At 42.3% G+C, this 14893-nt stretch overlaps 1 protein-coding gene across 4 annotated transcripts in view; it reads left to right on the forward strand.

Moving 5' to 3' along the window:
- The window catches only part of LOC149250946 (uncharacterized), a 528543-nt gene that overhangs the window by 213255 nt on the left and 300395 nt on the right, over positions 1–14893 (forward strand). For all 4 annotated transcript variants that reach the window (XR_016266851.1, XM_089459290.1, XM_089459289.1 and 1 more), the window contains exon 7: positions 7685–7849. Coding sequence is in view for 3 of the 4 variants with exons in the window: in XM_089459290.1 (XP_089315416.1) it covers positions 7685–7849 (165 nt within the window). In the remaining variant the exon portion in view is untranslated. The remainder of the gene's footprint in view (positions 1–7684; positions 7850–14893) is intronic.

The raw sequence follows: 14893 nt of genomic DNA on the forward strand, positions 1-14893 counted from the left end.
CGTGGTTCACTTATTGGATGAGGAGGATGCACTTGATCCATCATGCCCTGTTGACCCTAGATCTACACCACACACTTGATAGATGATCTAGGACCTACACGATGATGTGGCATCACCTACACCATCATCCTAGCCCTTGCAAACGATCTGCAACATCTTCTATTTGTTTGGATATCCATGAGGACACTTGTGTGCCCCCACATCTCATTTGTAGCACCACAGGTTATTACAAAGGGTCAATCCCTTGTCCATTGTTTTTGAGGGTCCTATTCTTCATTGTGGCAACCATGGACCTCGTTAGGCCTCTTAGAGGGCCCTACGACATGCATGGATTATTATTTGTCCTCTTGAGAGGCTTACGTTTTCATTTATGAGCTAGTTTGGTGGGCTTGTCACCAAAAGTGATTATTAGAACATTATTTTATTTTTGGGGCTTATGTAGGCCAAGGAGGCTAATTCGAACTCCTAAGTTGTGTATAAATAAAAGTGAGATGAGTTCGTTTCTCATCATCACTTTGGTTTGGATCTTCTATCTCTCTTGAGATTTTTGCTAGAGGATGAATTGGAGATTTATGGATGAGCTTTGATGTATGGTTATTGGTCTATCTTCTCTTGGAGCTTCTCTATTGCCAATTGTGAATGGTTGGATATACTTTATTACATGTAAGTACGTGCCTTTTGATGTTATTCTTGTTTGTTTTTGTCATATATGCTGGATTGGGATTTTCGTTGTTCTAGGGCTAATTGCTGCATGCATTTACTGCTTAATATTGTGGAATTTGTCTCTATTATGGCGTTCTCTCAAGGTATAGGCCATGTAATTTGAGCGAAATATCCTAGGGGTAAAATTTGACCTGCATAAGCCATTCCTCTTGCACATTGAAGTATAAAAGATGCAAGATTGCTTCGTCTTGACCTAGAGGGTGTGTGAAGTAATCTTGAAGCCTCCTTGACTGGGAACCAAGAAATCTTACTTATAATCAACATAGACTCCATTCTCCCAAGGATTAATGCACTAATCTACCAAGGGTGGTGACCAAAACTCTTATTCTTTCACCTCCACCCAGGTCTAGCCACATTGGGGTGCTTAGGTTATCAATTTCCCGACAAGATAGCCATAAAAAAAATTGATCTCCTAGGGTCCCCAGCGTTCGCATTTCCTCTAGATCTCCTCCAATTTTGAAGACATTCCGCCAGTGGACTTGGTAGAAAAGCCAAGCCCTAGCTCCGAAACCAAAACTTGCCCTGCCATCCCCAGGGCTAGTACCTTATAGGGTCAAAGCAACATCTTTGAGTGAAAATACTTTCTTTGATCCTCTCCCCGCCTTGTCTAGGGTATGAATATCATTAATTGCCACATTCCTTCCTCATACCCTTGACTGGGTTCACTTGGCACCATCTGGCGCTGCAAGTCCTGCTTATGTACTGCTGAAGGCCATTGCTTCAAAATTTAAAAGTGGAGTTCTATTGTTGCCTCCTTAGCATTTGAAATTGTCTCTCCACACTGGCAATATTAGTAGTTGTCGTAGCACTCCTAACTTCCAAGGTCATAAGCTCACTATCTTGTTGTAATATTGCGTCCCTTAGTGCCATGATACTGTCCTTTACTGTTGAAAGGTCTTTTTAATCTCTTCCCAAGTATGTTCCTGGTGACTGTTGATTTGGGGTAGCATTGGTTGTGCTCTAGCTATGAAAATTGGTGGAGAGGCTAAAGCGCATGAGATCTCCAAGACTCAAAAATGGTTTGGGCAGATTCTACCCGGTTTAGGAGATATTAAAATAATTAATATTTTTAATGGAGTTCCTAAGTCTAAACTTAGGAAAAATAAAATATAAATGGTTATTAATATAAAACTGGGTTAGAAGGTTCCAAAAGTCATGGATCAAGCCAAATCTAATCTTAGCCGTTGATTAGAGATTTAATCTCGGCTATTGAAGGTCCAACGAGAAAAGTATAAGAACAGGCTTGAGGGTCAGTTGGAGAACACACTAGAGTGATCAATCATTTATTTTGCTAGAGCGGGGTTGTTAAGCAAAAGTGAATCAGTGATCAACAGCGAGGGGTAGTGAGTACTAGACAGAGAGTCAGATACAGTACTGAGAGACCAGCGCGGAAGCAGGGAGAGCGAGAGCAACAGTCAGTTCAGGCCACACAGAGCCCAGCAGAGACAACGCAGAGGCCAGAGGAACTGCGTCATCAACGTAGAGGCTGCTTGAGTGACGCGAGGGTCCGAGAGGCTGCGCAATGCCTTAGAGGGTTGATGCAGAGGGTCCTGGCGTTGATGTAGAGTTTAGAAGGGCCAACGCTGAGCTTCAGTTGTGCCAAAGAGGGTTTCGTGGGACAGGTTTTCTGATACCTGTTTCTGAATATAGAGGTATTGCTACCGTGTATTTTTCTCTATCGGGTGAGCCGGTTAGGTACCTAGTTGTACTCAAGGAAATATTGCATAATAATAAACCCTCATAATAGCTGCAACGGTTTTCCCGCATTGGGTTTTTTCGGGGTCATTTGTCCAACGGTGTCACTTGTGTGCTTGTTTTCTTTCAATTGATGATCTGTAGATGTTGAGATTGTAATTGTGTTTATTTTCAGTATTTATATGGTTAAATAACTTGTTAAGTAATGAAACAAGTAGGTGAAATAAACCAGATAATATAGGAAGAATTTCTAACGGGTTAGAATTAGAAATTCCAACATAGTATCAGAGGGTGGTTGCAGATCACAAGAGAGCTGAAGGCATCAGCTGAGCATAGCATTTGCAGCAGAATCAATTGTCCCGAGTGACAGTCGCTAATCCTTGCAGAAGCAATAGAGGAAGGGTTGACGCAGAGGGACTGCGTCATTAGTCTGGGCCAGAGAGAGGCCAATGCAGAGGTCGAGGAGGGCAGAGAGAGGCTCACGCAGAGGCCAGGAGGGCTGACACAGTTGGCTAAGGGAGTTGTTTTGCCAGTGCCGGGATTGCGCAGAGCCAAGAGGCTCAATCCTTCAGTTGCTGGGGCGAAGGAAGCTGTGGGCAGTTTGCGGGAGCGAAGCTGGTGGGGTACTGTGGTTAGAATAGTACCTAACAGGGCAAGACCAAGGTAGAGGAAGTTGCTGCCAAGGCGGATTTCTAGCCAAGGAATCCAGATCAGTGTTGCAGTTGCATAGATGATTGGAGAGGGGCAACTTGACGGTTGGCAGAAGGATTTCCAAGAGGGAAATCGAGACTCAGAGGGAGTCCAGAAGAGAACTTCCAGACGGGAAGTAGAGAGACTCAGCAGGAGTCGAACCAAGAACTTCCAGGCGGGAAGTAGAGAGACTCAGAGGAGTCGACAGAAGAGCAGCGAGATGGCCGTGAATGGGCTGAGAGATCAGGACAGGCTGGATGGAGCGTGCAACTTTGTGGTCTGGAAGGCCATTATCTTGTCCATTCTAGATAGACATCGTATCAAGGGCTTCACCTTGAGAGTGACAGCTATCCCAGTTGACTGGGTAGCTAATGAAATGTACGAGGAGGCAATGGCTAAGGCAAAGTGTATAATCCTTGATGGGGTCAAGGATCATGTGGTCCCACATATTGCCGAGAAGGAAATGGCAAAGGAGATGTGGGACACTTTGTAGACATTGTACCAGCATACTTCCGTGTAGAGGAAGATGCTCCTAGAGAATCAGCTAAGGTCATACCAGATGCAGAAGGGAGAGTAGATAGATGTCTTCCTCGGTCGTTTGAAGGAGATCCGTGACCAACTGACTTCCATAGGGGCCACGCTGGATCAGGAGTTGATGGTGAGGGCCACACTTACTGCAGTCTTGAGGAGTGGGAGACATTTGTCCAAAGCATATTGGGCAGGGTGAGTCTTCCAGATTGGGAAGAACTCTGGGCGACTCTTCATTAAGAAGAGATCAGACGGTTGACCAAGACGGGAAGTAGCAGCAAAGGGGTCAGGATCAAGAAGGAAGAGGAAGAGGATGTGGCTCTGGCATCTGCGGGAAAGCAGGAGAAGAGGAAGAAGAAGGACCTCTCCAAGGTCAAGTGCCTCCATTGTGGGGAATTGGTTCATTATGTGAACCAGTGTCTGAGGAAGAAGAACAAGGGAGAGGCGTCTGACTCTAAGGCAGCGCAAGCGAAGGCGGAGAAAGAAGTCGAGGAGGATGACAGTTGTGCCATGAGTGCTCATGTGCCGCTTGAGAAGAAGTGGAGACATCGAGCTATATTCAGAAGGACTACATGCAATGAGGGGCAGGATCCTTGAGGTACCCAACCTCTTGGATTATACCTTGCTACGGGAGCCCTGAAGAGGAGTAGCAAGACTGGCGGATGTTGGTAGAGATGGATGAAGCGACAGAGAGTGCTACAATGCAAGAGTCCCCGGGTAGCGCGAGGCTAGTAGGCTGCAACAGTCCGAGAGGCACAGTAGTGTTACAATAATGCAGGATGGCATAGAGAGGTGTGCAGCGGTGCGAGATGCAGGGAGTTTTTGCAGCAGTGCAGAGGTCAAGACTGGCAGATGTCGATAGAGACGGATGAAGCGACAGAGAGTGCTACAGTGCAGGAGTCCCCGGGCAGCGTGAGGCTAGCAGGCTACAACAGTTCGAGAGGCAAGGTAGTGTTGCACTAGTGCAGGATGGCATAGAGAGGTGTGCAGCGGTGCGAAATGTAGGGAGTTTTTGCAGCAGCGCAGAGGTCAGTAGAGGGAGCACTTGTTAGCAGAGTGTTTCTAGCCTGACAAGGATGTCAAAAGTTGGGTGGATCAGTTACTTACTTCTCAGTAACTGAGTTGCAGTGCAGTAGCACGATGTAGCATGATGAGAGGGGATGTAGTGTTGGGAGGATGGACCAGCAGCAACATGAATGTAGAGGGAGTTGCGTACGGATGCAACAGTGGCAGTGGCAGAGCCATGGGCAACAGTATAAGATGCATTTGTGTAGAGGATGTTGGGCGGGGAGGCCTAGCATCAACACAACTACCGGTGCTAGATAATCAGAGTGATGCTCAGTGTGGAGTATTACTAGAGCACAGTCCTCGCTAGGAGGGAGTGTTGATTTGGGGTAGCATCGGATGTGCTCTAGCCATGAAAATTGGTGGAGAGGCTAAAGCACATGAGATCTCCAAGACCCATAAATGGTTTGGGCAAATTCTATGCGGTTTAGGAGATATTAAAATAATTAATATTTTTAATGGAGTTCCTAAGTCTAAACTTAGGAAAAATAAAATATTAATGGGTATTAATCTAAAACTGGGTTAGAAGGTTCCAAAAGTCATGGATCAAGCCAAACCTAATCTTAGCCATTGATTAGAGATTTAATCTTGGTCGTTGAAGGACCAACGAGAAAAGTATAAGAAGAGGCTTGAGGGTCAGTTGGAGAACACACCAGAGTGATTAGTCATTCATTTTGCTAGAGCAGGGTTGCTAAGAAAAAGTGAATCAATGATTAGCAGCGAGGGGCAGTGAGTACTAAACAGAGAGGCAGAGGCAGTATTGAGAGACCAGCGGAGAAGCAGGGAGAGCGAGAGCAACAACCAGTTGAGGCCACGCAGAGCCCTGTAGAGACAATGCAGAGGCCAGAGGGACTGCGTCATCCACGTAGAGGCTGCTGGAGTGATGCAGAGGGTCCCAGAGTCTGCACAATGCCTCAGAGGGCTGATGCAGAGGGTCCTAGGGCTGACGCCGGTCAACAGGAGGATGACGTAGAGGCCAGAAGGGCCAGCGTTGAGCTTCAGTTGTGCCAGAGAGGGTTTCGTGGGACAGGTTTTCTGAATACTTGTTTCTGAATATAGAGGTATTGCTGCCATGTATTTTTCTCTGTAGGGTGAGCTGGTTAGGCACCCAGTTGTACTCAAGGAAACACTGCATAATAATAAACCCTCAGAATAGCTGCATCGATTTTCCCGCATTGGGTTTTTCCGGGGACATTTGTCCAAAAATAACGGTGTCACTTGTGTGCTTATTTTCTTTCAGTTGATGATTTTTAGATGTTGAGACTGTACTTGTGTTTATTTTCAGTATTTATATGGTTAAATAACTTGTTAAGTAATTAAACAAGTAGGTGAAATAAACCAGATAGTACAGGAAGAATTTCTAACGGTTTAGAATTAGAAATTCCAACAGTGACTATTATTTGAAAGCTTTGTAGCCATGATGGATGTCTTCATACCTGCTTGCACTTCATTGATGGTTGGTCCATAATGTGAATGCTCAACCATCTCATCCAATACTATCATTTGAGCCTTTAATGAGTTCTCCATAAGAGGGGTTTCATGATTCTTTTGATGCAAATTATAACTCTCTTCAAGTCCTTGCAAATTAGAAGGTTTTTCGTACCTGGTCATCGCAGGAGGCTCACCTATCAAATCTTGAGTGTCAATTCTATTGTCATCCCCCTGTGTTATGGCACCTGTAAATGATGAGGAATGTGCTTCACCAACCGTTTCGATCCTATTGTCTTCTTGAAGTAAGGCATTGTTTCATGCTCCACAGTCACAATTGCTCCTTTGCCCTCAACACCGTTTGACTGCAATAGATCCTTTCCCTCACTAACTCCACCAAAGTGACCAGCTGTCCATGTTTCCTGCCAATTTTGTTTTGTTATTATTTGGCTCTTATCCCTGTTGGAAGATCTTGTGACTTCAACCCCATTAGTTCTTTTTCAGTCAATTGCTTTTTGAGCCTTTTTATGTTTTGCTCAACCAATCTTTTTGGGAATTCATGAGCAATAGGCAAAACAACCTTTTCTTTCTTCAAAATAGCGAACAACTTTGATTGCAGCTGCTTGGAAATGGCATCATCTCCACCTAAAATTAAAAACGAAATATTTTGCATACTAGTTTTGACAATGTATGGATGATGCTCTTTGATGTTGGTGAAGAAGCATTGGAATAGATTCTAGTGTTTTTTTCACTTGATTAATTATTTTCATTTTTCAATGATAAATAACTAACCGGCATCCAAAGCTGGAGTGTGTCTTAATAGTTGGGCTTTTAGTGGTTTTCCAAGACTAAGGTCAATGTATATTACCATGCTACGCATTTCCTAGAGTCTCATGGAATTGCATTATGTATTTTTAAGATTTTTTAATACTTAAAAAGTTACCGCGAAATGGGAATTTTTAATTAATTTTGTTTGTAATAATTAAAAAGTGGCACTAGGAAATGTTGTATTGCATGTGAGTACTCAAAAAAAGAATACCAACATTATGCTAGTACCCACTTTAGGGTCCAAAAATAAATATTTCCCCATGAAAACACAACCTACCTAATCTAGTCAAAGATTTTTCTTGGTCTCATCTCTTAATACAAATGTGACTATGAGTATGTATACTTTTGACTCCCGACAGTCTCCTCTAGTACTTGATCTCTTATGTTCTCTTGTGTCTAATATCTCTTATGTTCCCTTGTGTCTAATATTTGGATTATTGGTACTGCAACCGTATCTGCTTCATCATGCAAAATGCCATATATTTTTTTTGATTACAAATATGACTGCAGGTATTTATAGTTCCGACAGTCTCCTCTAATACTTGCATACTTGATCTCTTATGCTCCCTTGTGTGTAATATTTGCATTGTTCATACTGCACTCGTATCTGTTTCATCTTTCAAATTGCTATCAATTTTTCTTTTCGTGTAGAGATTGTAATCTTACTTGGTTTATATTTTTCAAAAAACTATCGATGCTTAACATTGCATTTTTTACGTTTTAACAGGAACACCAGATTTCAAACTATGATTACTTGATGTACTTGAATCTCGCAGCAGGGCGCAGCTTTTGTGACTTAACTCAGTGGCCAGTGATGCCTTGGATTTTGAGAGATTACAAAAGCAGGACTCCAGATTTGTCTGATCCTAAATGCTTTCGCGACCTCTCCAAGGTCTTTTTCATTTCTTTATACTCGTACTGCACACACAAAAGTAATATACATGTGAAATCAATTTTGTGGGGTGATTAGTCTAAAAAACATATACATTTTCGCAGTAAATGCTAAACAGGGATAGAACTTCTAGATATTCTAAACAAAACAATGTTATGCATTGAAACAAACAAATTCTTGTCAGACTCACCAGCGCTATTCATATATGTGAGTAATAAGTTCTGTCTTGTCAATGGATATGTCTCTGTGCGGCTAGAGAACTTTGAGAATTTAAAGGTTCTTTCCTGAGGTGATTTGGACTAATTGCTGACTAATGAAAGGGTGAATGTTGTAAAAATTTATCTATACAAGAATCATGTTCCTTCTCCATGTTTTCTATCTGGATGGAAAATGCTTCTTTTCCCTTTGCTTATTTCGTACTCCCTTCAGATGGAATGTTAACTGGTTCTTGCTGGTCGAATAGTGTTATCGAAGTCAAAATCTAGTGGCAGTTGGAAGGAAGTATTGGATGCTTGAGCTCTACATGCAAAAAATTCTGATGTCAGGTCTTACCTTAACACTGGAACCTGGAGAACTTGGGCATAATCCTCATGACAGTTTACAACATCAATTTGTTTCTTCAGTTGAGAAGTTGTTGCATTATCTAATTCTCTCTGTATTAATTTGTAGACTTTCGACAAAAAATATCTCCCAGTCATGAAGGTATTACATGTGTTAAAATTTCTAAAACAAGATAGTAAACATTGTTAAGGAAAAGAAGGAAATAACTTATTGCTATGTCAAAGCAGCTACAAGTTCTAAAATTTCTATTGTTCTATATAAAAGCATAGCCATTTATTTTTTTTCCATTTTGTTTTCTGTTTCTTCTTCTTCTTTTTTGAATTAGTTTTGTACTTGCGGGCAAGTCCCACTCTAATGAGGAAGAAATTTCAAATAATGCATTCTTTTGGGTTTGAAAATGCTCCTTCAATCTTCATGTTTAGTAACTTTTTTGATAACAAAATGATACATAACATCTACTCTCTATAGTATTTGCTTAGTTTTCACTTAATTTGCAATTGCATATTTATATCAATATACACATATCCTATACATATTAGCAAGACAATAGTATTAATGTTTATTGAAGGTCCTAGAAAAACAAAAGTATGGGTACAAATTAGAAGGCACTCATTTCCTAATCTAGACTTTGCTTTCTTAGTTAAAATACAATAGAGGTACAAAAATGAATGAATCCTTGTCTTGGACCTAGTGCCTTTCAGTTAAATCTAGGCACTGAATGGATTTATATAGTTTGTTCTTGGACAATAATGATGGTTATAAAGGCACCTCTTCTTCATCTTGTTGGATGTATTCCTGTTCAAATTAGTTTAGTTCACTTTGTTTGTGATTAGGTGCATCTCATACTTATGTTCTAGTGATTTTGAATTTTTGTTAATAAGTTTCCTTTTCAATCTCATGTCGGTTTGTAATAATTCTCATGGTTTAGAGGTCCTATTGACCCACAACATTATATTGTAGGTCATGGTTATTTTGTAGGAGAGGATTTGTTAATTTTTGTTGTAAACCCAAAAGTGTCTACACCTTGCTTGGGGTGTGTTACTACCCAAATTGTACATGTATGATAAAAGCCTGTTAAATTTGGCAACTAGGGCCAAACTTCACTTTGGACAGCTCTTATGAGGCAGCTGATATTTTTCTTGGATTCCTCCTTCCGAGTCATCCCATTCTGACATGTACAAATGAAGTTATGAATTTATTTTGATTATGGACAAATTGTCAAGGTTTGCCAGCCATCAAATTAGGCTCCTTCAAACTTCAACGTTGCATATAAATACAAGGTGCCTCCTCCTCATTTTGGCATCACTCTCATTCATCTTTCTCTCTCTCTTCTTGATTGGGTACAAATTTCTGGGCTTCTCTCTCTCTTTACACGTGTGAAGGAAGCTCTGATTTTCTAGCTGCTACGTAGACTAGATTTGACCGAAATTTCAGGAGGCCGAAATTTTAGGAGGCTGACTTTGACCAGCACTGACTTAGGTTTTGTGAGGGAGAATTTGTTTGGGCAAGCCGCAGTTCTGGGCACAAAACCGAGGCACTTTGATCCTTGCGTTGACCAATGTTGACTACCCTAGTTCTGGTCGCTGCGTTGACTTTAGTTGACCAAGTTTGACTGGTTAATTTCAGACTGTTTTGGATTGCATTATCTTACTGTTGGAGGCCGAGTTAACCAAGGTTGACCAAGCTATTTTGGAGGTCCATTTCAGCCCTGTTGACCAATGTTGACTTTCTGGTTAGGGCTTTCTATTTTTGCTGTTTTGACTGATCAATTTGGGCAAGTGAATATTGTAAATTGTACTTTTTCTCTCTGTTGAGGAGGCCGGGTTGTTGGTGCCGGGATTGTGTAGAGCCTAGGAGCTTTGACCTTTAGGTTGCTGGGGTTTAGAGGCTGTGGGAATATTGCAGAGTAGAGCTGGTGAGGTACTGTAGTCAGAATAGTACCTGATAGAGCAAGGCCAAGAGGAGGGAGTTGCTACCGAGGGTTTCTAGCCGAGGAACTCGTATCAGTGGTGCGATTGCACAAGACGATCAGAGTAGGGGGCATCTCGACAGCGGCAAAAGGATTTCTAGGAGGGAAATCGAGACTCAGAGGGAGTCTAGAAGAGAACTTCCAGATGGGAAGTAGAGACTCGGAGGAATCGAACGGAGAACTTCCAGGAGGGAAGTAAAAGAGCATCATGGCACTACACGAAGTAAGTGACCAGGATAGACTGGACGGAGCGTCGAACTTCACAGTCTGGAAGCCAAAATCTTGTCTGTACTTGATAGAAATCATGTCAAGAACTTCGCCTTAAAGGTTATAGCTATCGCAGTCGACCCCAATGATAACGACAAGTACAAGGAGGCAATGGCGAGGGCCAAGAGCACATCCTTGATGGGGTCAAGGACCATGTAGTACCACACATTGCCGAGAAGGAAACGACATATGAGATGTCGGAGGCCCTCGAGAAATTGTACCAGCATACTTTTGTGCAGAGAAGAATGTTACTTGAGAATCAGTTGAGGTTGTATCAGATGAAGAAGGGAGAACCGATCGACACCTTCCTCGGAGGACTGAATGAGATTCAAGATCAGTTGACTGCTATAGAAGCCACGCCGGATCAGGAGTTGATGGTGAGGACGACCCTAAATGTAGTCTCAGAAGATTGGGAGGTATTTTTCCAGAGTATACTGGGCAGAGGGACACTTCCACCTTGGGATGAGATGTGGTCAGCTCTTCGCCAGGAAGAGATCAGACGATAGTCGAAGACGGGTAGTAACAACAAGGGGATCAAAGTCAAGCAAGAGGAGGAAGATGTTGCCCTAGCATCTGAGGGAAAGTAGGAAAAGAGGAAGAAGAAGGATCTCTCCAAGATCAAGTGCTCCACTGTGGGGAGCTAGGTCATTATGCGACCCAGTGTCCAAGGAAGAAGAGTAAGGGAGAGTCTTCCGAGACTAAGGCAGCGCCAACACGGGTAGAGAAGGAAGTTTTGACAGATGATGACTGTGCCATGAGTGCACACACACCACTTGAGCGGAAGTGGGGAGACATCGAGTTGTAGTCAGGCGGACTACAAGCGATGAGGGGCAGGATCCTTGAGGTACCCAGCCTCTTGGATTAGACCTTGCTACGGGAGCCCCGAAGTGGAGTAGCAAGACTGGTTGATGAGGGTAGAGACAGATGCAGATGGAGTGGCAAAGAGAGCTATAGTGCAGGAGTCCCGAGACAGCGTGAGGCTAGCAAGTTGCGACAATGCGAGAGGCACATGAGTGTTGCACCAGTGCAGGATGGCATAGAGAGGTGTGCAACAGTGCGAGATGCAGGAAGTTGTTGCAACAGTGCAGAAGTCAGAGAGGGAGCACTTGTCAGCGGCAAAGGGAGCTTCAACATCAGTGGGTGTCTCTAGCCCAACAGTGAGGTCAGATTGGGAGATCAGTTACTTACTTCTCAGTAACTGAGTTGCAGTGCAATAGTGGGCAGCATGATGAGAGGAGGTACAGTGCAGATGCAGTGCTGGGAGAAAGGACGAGCAACAACAAGGATGCAGAGGGAGCTGTCGTACAGAGACAATAGTGGCAGTGGCAGAACCATGGGTAGCAATATAGGATGTAGCATTGCAGAGGATGTTGGGCAGGAAGGCCTAGCATCAACACAAGTACCGATGCTGGATGATTAGAGTAATACTCAGTGAGGAGTATTGCTAGAGCACAATCCTCGCTAAGAGGGAGTGTTGATTTGGGTAGCATTTGATGTGCTCTAGCCACAAAATTTGGTGGAGAGGTTGGGGCACATGAGATCTCCAATATCCAGAAAGGGTTTGGATAGATTCTAAATAGTTCAGGAGATATTAAAATAATTAATATTTTTAATGGAGTCCCTAAGTCTAAACTTAGGAAAATTAAAATATTAATGTGGATTAATATGAAACCGTGTTAGAATGGTCCAAAAGACATGGATCAAGCCAGATCTAATCTTAGTCGTTGATTAGGGACTTAATCTTGGCCGTTGATATGTCAACAGGAAAAGTATAAGAGGAGGCTTGAGGGTCACTTGGAGGACACACCAGAGTGATCAATCATTCTATTCTCTAGAGCGGGGTTTGCTAAGAGAGATAGAATTAGTGATCAGGAGTTACAGCTGAGGGGCATTGAGTACAGAGAGACAGAGAGGCAGAGATAGTGCTGGGAGAGAAACACAGTAGCCAGGGAGAGTGACGCAGAGCTAGCCAGGGCTCACGTAGGGCCACACAAAGACAGCTGGGAGCTGTGCAAAGCCTCAGAGAGGCCAGCGTTGCTGACGCAGAGGGCCAGAGGGTTGACGCAGGGCCTCCTAAGGCTGACAAAAACCCATCTGGGGTGACGCAGGGCCAGCGCTGGGCAAAGAGGGGCTGACGCAGTCTAGAGAGAGGCCGATGCTGGGGTTTCTGGGGCAGATTGGTGCTGAGGAGCTATCGAAAGGATTATCCAGGGTTTCAGCGAGGAAATTTTCTCAAATTGAGAGGTATTACTGCCAACAAAATTCTCTGTTGGGTAGGCCAGTTTCGGCACCCAGATTGTACTTTGATATTGCTTAATAAGAAAACCCTCAGATAGCTATACCGATTTTCCCACATTGGGTTAATTCGGGGACATTGGTTCAAAAATAACGGTGTCATTTGGTGTGATTTTTTCTATTTCCTTCAGTTGTTGATCTGTAATATGTTGAGCATACACTAGTTTTTATTTTCAGTTTGTACATTGTAACTAACTTGTTAAGTAACGAAACAAGTAGGTAGGAATAAATCAGTAAAGTGCATGGAGGGTTTCTAACTGGTAGACTTAGAAACTTCAACATCTAGGGCAATAATTCTGTACACAAAGAATTGTTTCTCTGCAATCTTTTGGAGACCAACGAAGGAGGAACCTCTTGCTTGTTTGGTATAGGACTTCTTAGCCTACCATTTGGAGAAGACCGAGGATTGCATTTAAAATCTCTTCTGGCCTTGTTTTTCTGAGCATCATTTCTTGTGAAGCTCTGTTTGGAAACTATACAAGATTGCGACTGGTGTGATATCATGTTAAATGTAATATGGAATTATACATGATTGTGACTGCTGCGATATTCTGTTGAATATAATATTGAACTATACGAGACTAAGATTCTATGTTGCATGGGTTCCCGAACCCGGGGGTGGGATTCTCGAACCCGTCCCGGGTTCTCGTCCCCAAGTACCGGATTCGGGTTTGGGTGCTTCTGAGAAGAACCCATAAGAATCGGGTTCTTCTATGAAGAACCGGGTTCTTCATTAAAAAATTGGGTTCTTTTGTCTTGACGGGTACGGAGAACCCTAATGATGGGTACTTGGAACCCCAAAATCAGGTTCTTTGGGGTTCATTTTAGTTTTTATATTTTATTTTTTAATTAATTTAATGGGCTTCTCCTAATATTCTAGGTAGCTAGTTCTTCATCTTGTGAGAGGAATTGGAGTACTTATGCCTTTATCCATTTAGTAAAGAGAAATATGTTGGGCTCAAAGAAGGCAGAGAACTTAGTGTACATTCATAGCACACTTCGTCTCATATCTCGAAAAGACCCTGGATACGAGGGTCCTTTCGAGAGATGGGACCAATACACAAACGACGCTATGTGTGTGGATGAGGAGATACAACTAGATGGCCTTATTGAGCTACCTCCAATTGCTATGGATGAGCAAGAGCCTCAAGATGAGAGTGATCCCTACCTAGAGAGCATGCTAACTGAAGATCTGAGTGATGTTGATGACATCACTTGAGGAAGCCATTGTTCACTATTAGATACTTTTATTTTACTATTTTAAAATTTCCCACTTCTTGTTTGGAGATGCCTTAAGACACATTTTGAATGTAGTATGACGATGGACATATATCATGATTCTTATTAATATCTAAACTCCAATTTGCACTTGATATCTAACTAGAAATTTTGAAATTTCATTGTGAATGTTGAATGTTCAATGATGTGCATGTTTCAATATTTAAAGTTTAAATTATAAATATTTTAGTTTTCTTGTTTAAAGTTGAAAAATATACAAATTCATATATTATAATTTATAATATATATATATATATATATATATATATATATATATATATATATATATATATATATATATATATGATAATATACCCCCGACAAACCCACGCACCCTATTTCCAAAAATGACGTACCCGTCCCCGTCCTTGCACCCGTACCCGTCCCCGAACCCACGTTTCCTGGCAACATAGCTAAGATTGGTACAATGTGTTCTAATGTGCATGATCTAATGACTTTAATTTATCTCTTGCAATGGTCGATTGCTATTTGGTGTTGCGACATCTTGAAGGTAAAAAGAATGGGACCTGGTGGGAAGAACTCTTGGCATGGAACAAGATTTGGTCCTCTCTGCTTCATCAACGGATATAATTTATGAGACCAATCTTTAGTTTCGAATGAAAATCTGGGTCTGTTTCCTTTGGCATATCGATGGTTTCATTTTGAACACTCAA

This window comes from Pinus tabuliformis, chromosome 7 (assembly GCF_031772625.1).
Source record: "Pinus tabuliformis cultivar Carrire ecotype Pingquan chromosome 7, CPIR1, whole genome shotgun sequence".
NCBI classification, from domain to species: Eukaryota; Viridiplantae; Streptophyta; class Pinopsida; order Pinales; family Pinaceae; genus Pinus; species Pinus tabuliformis.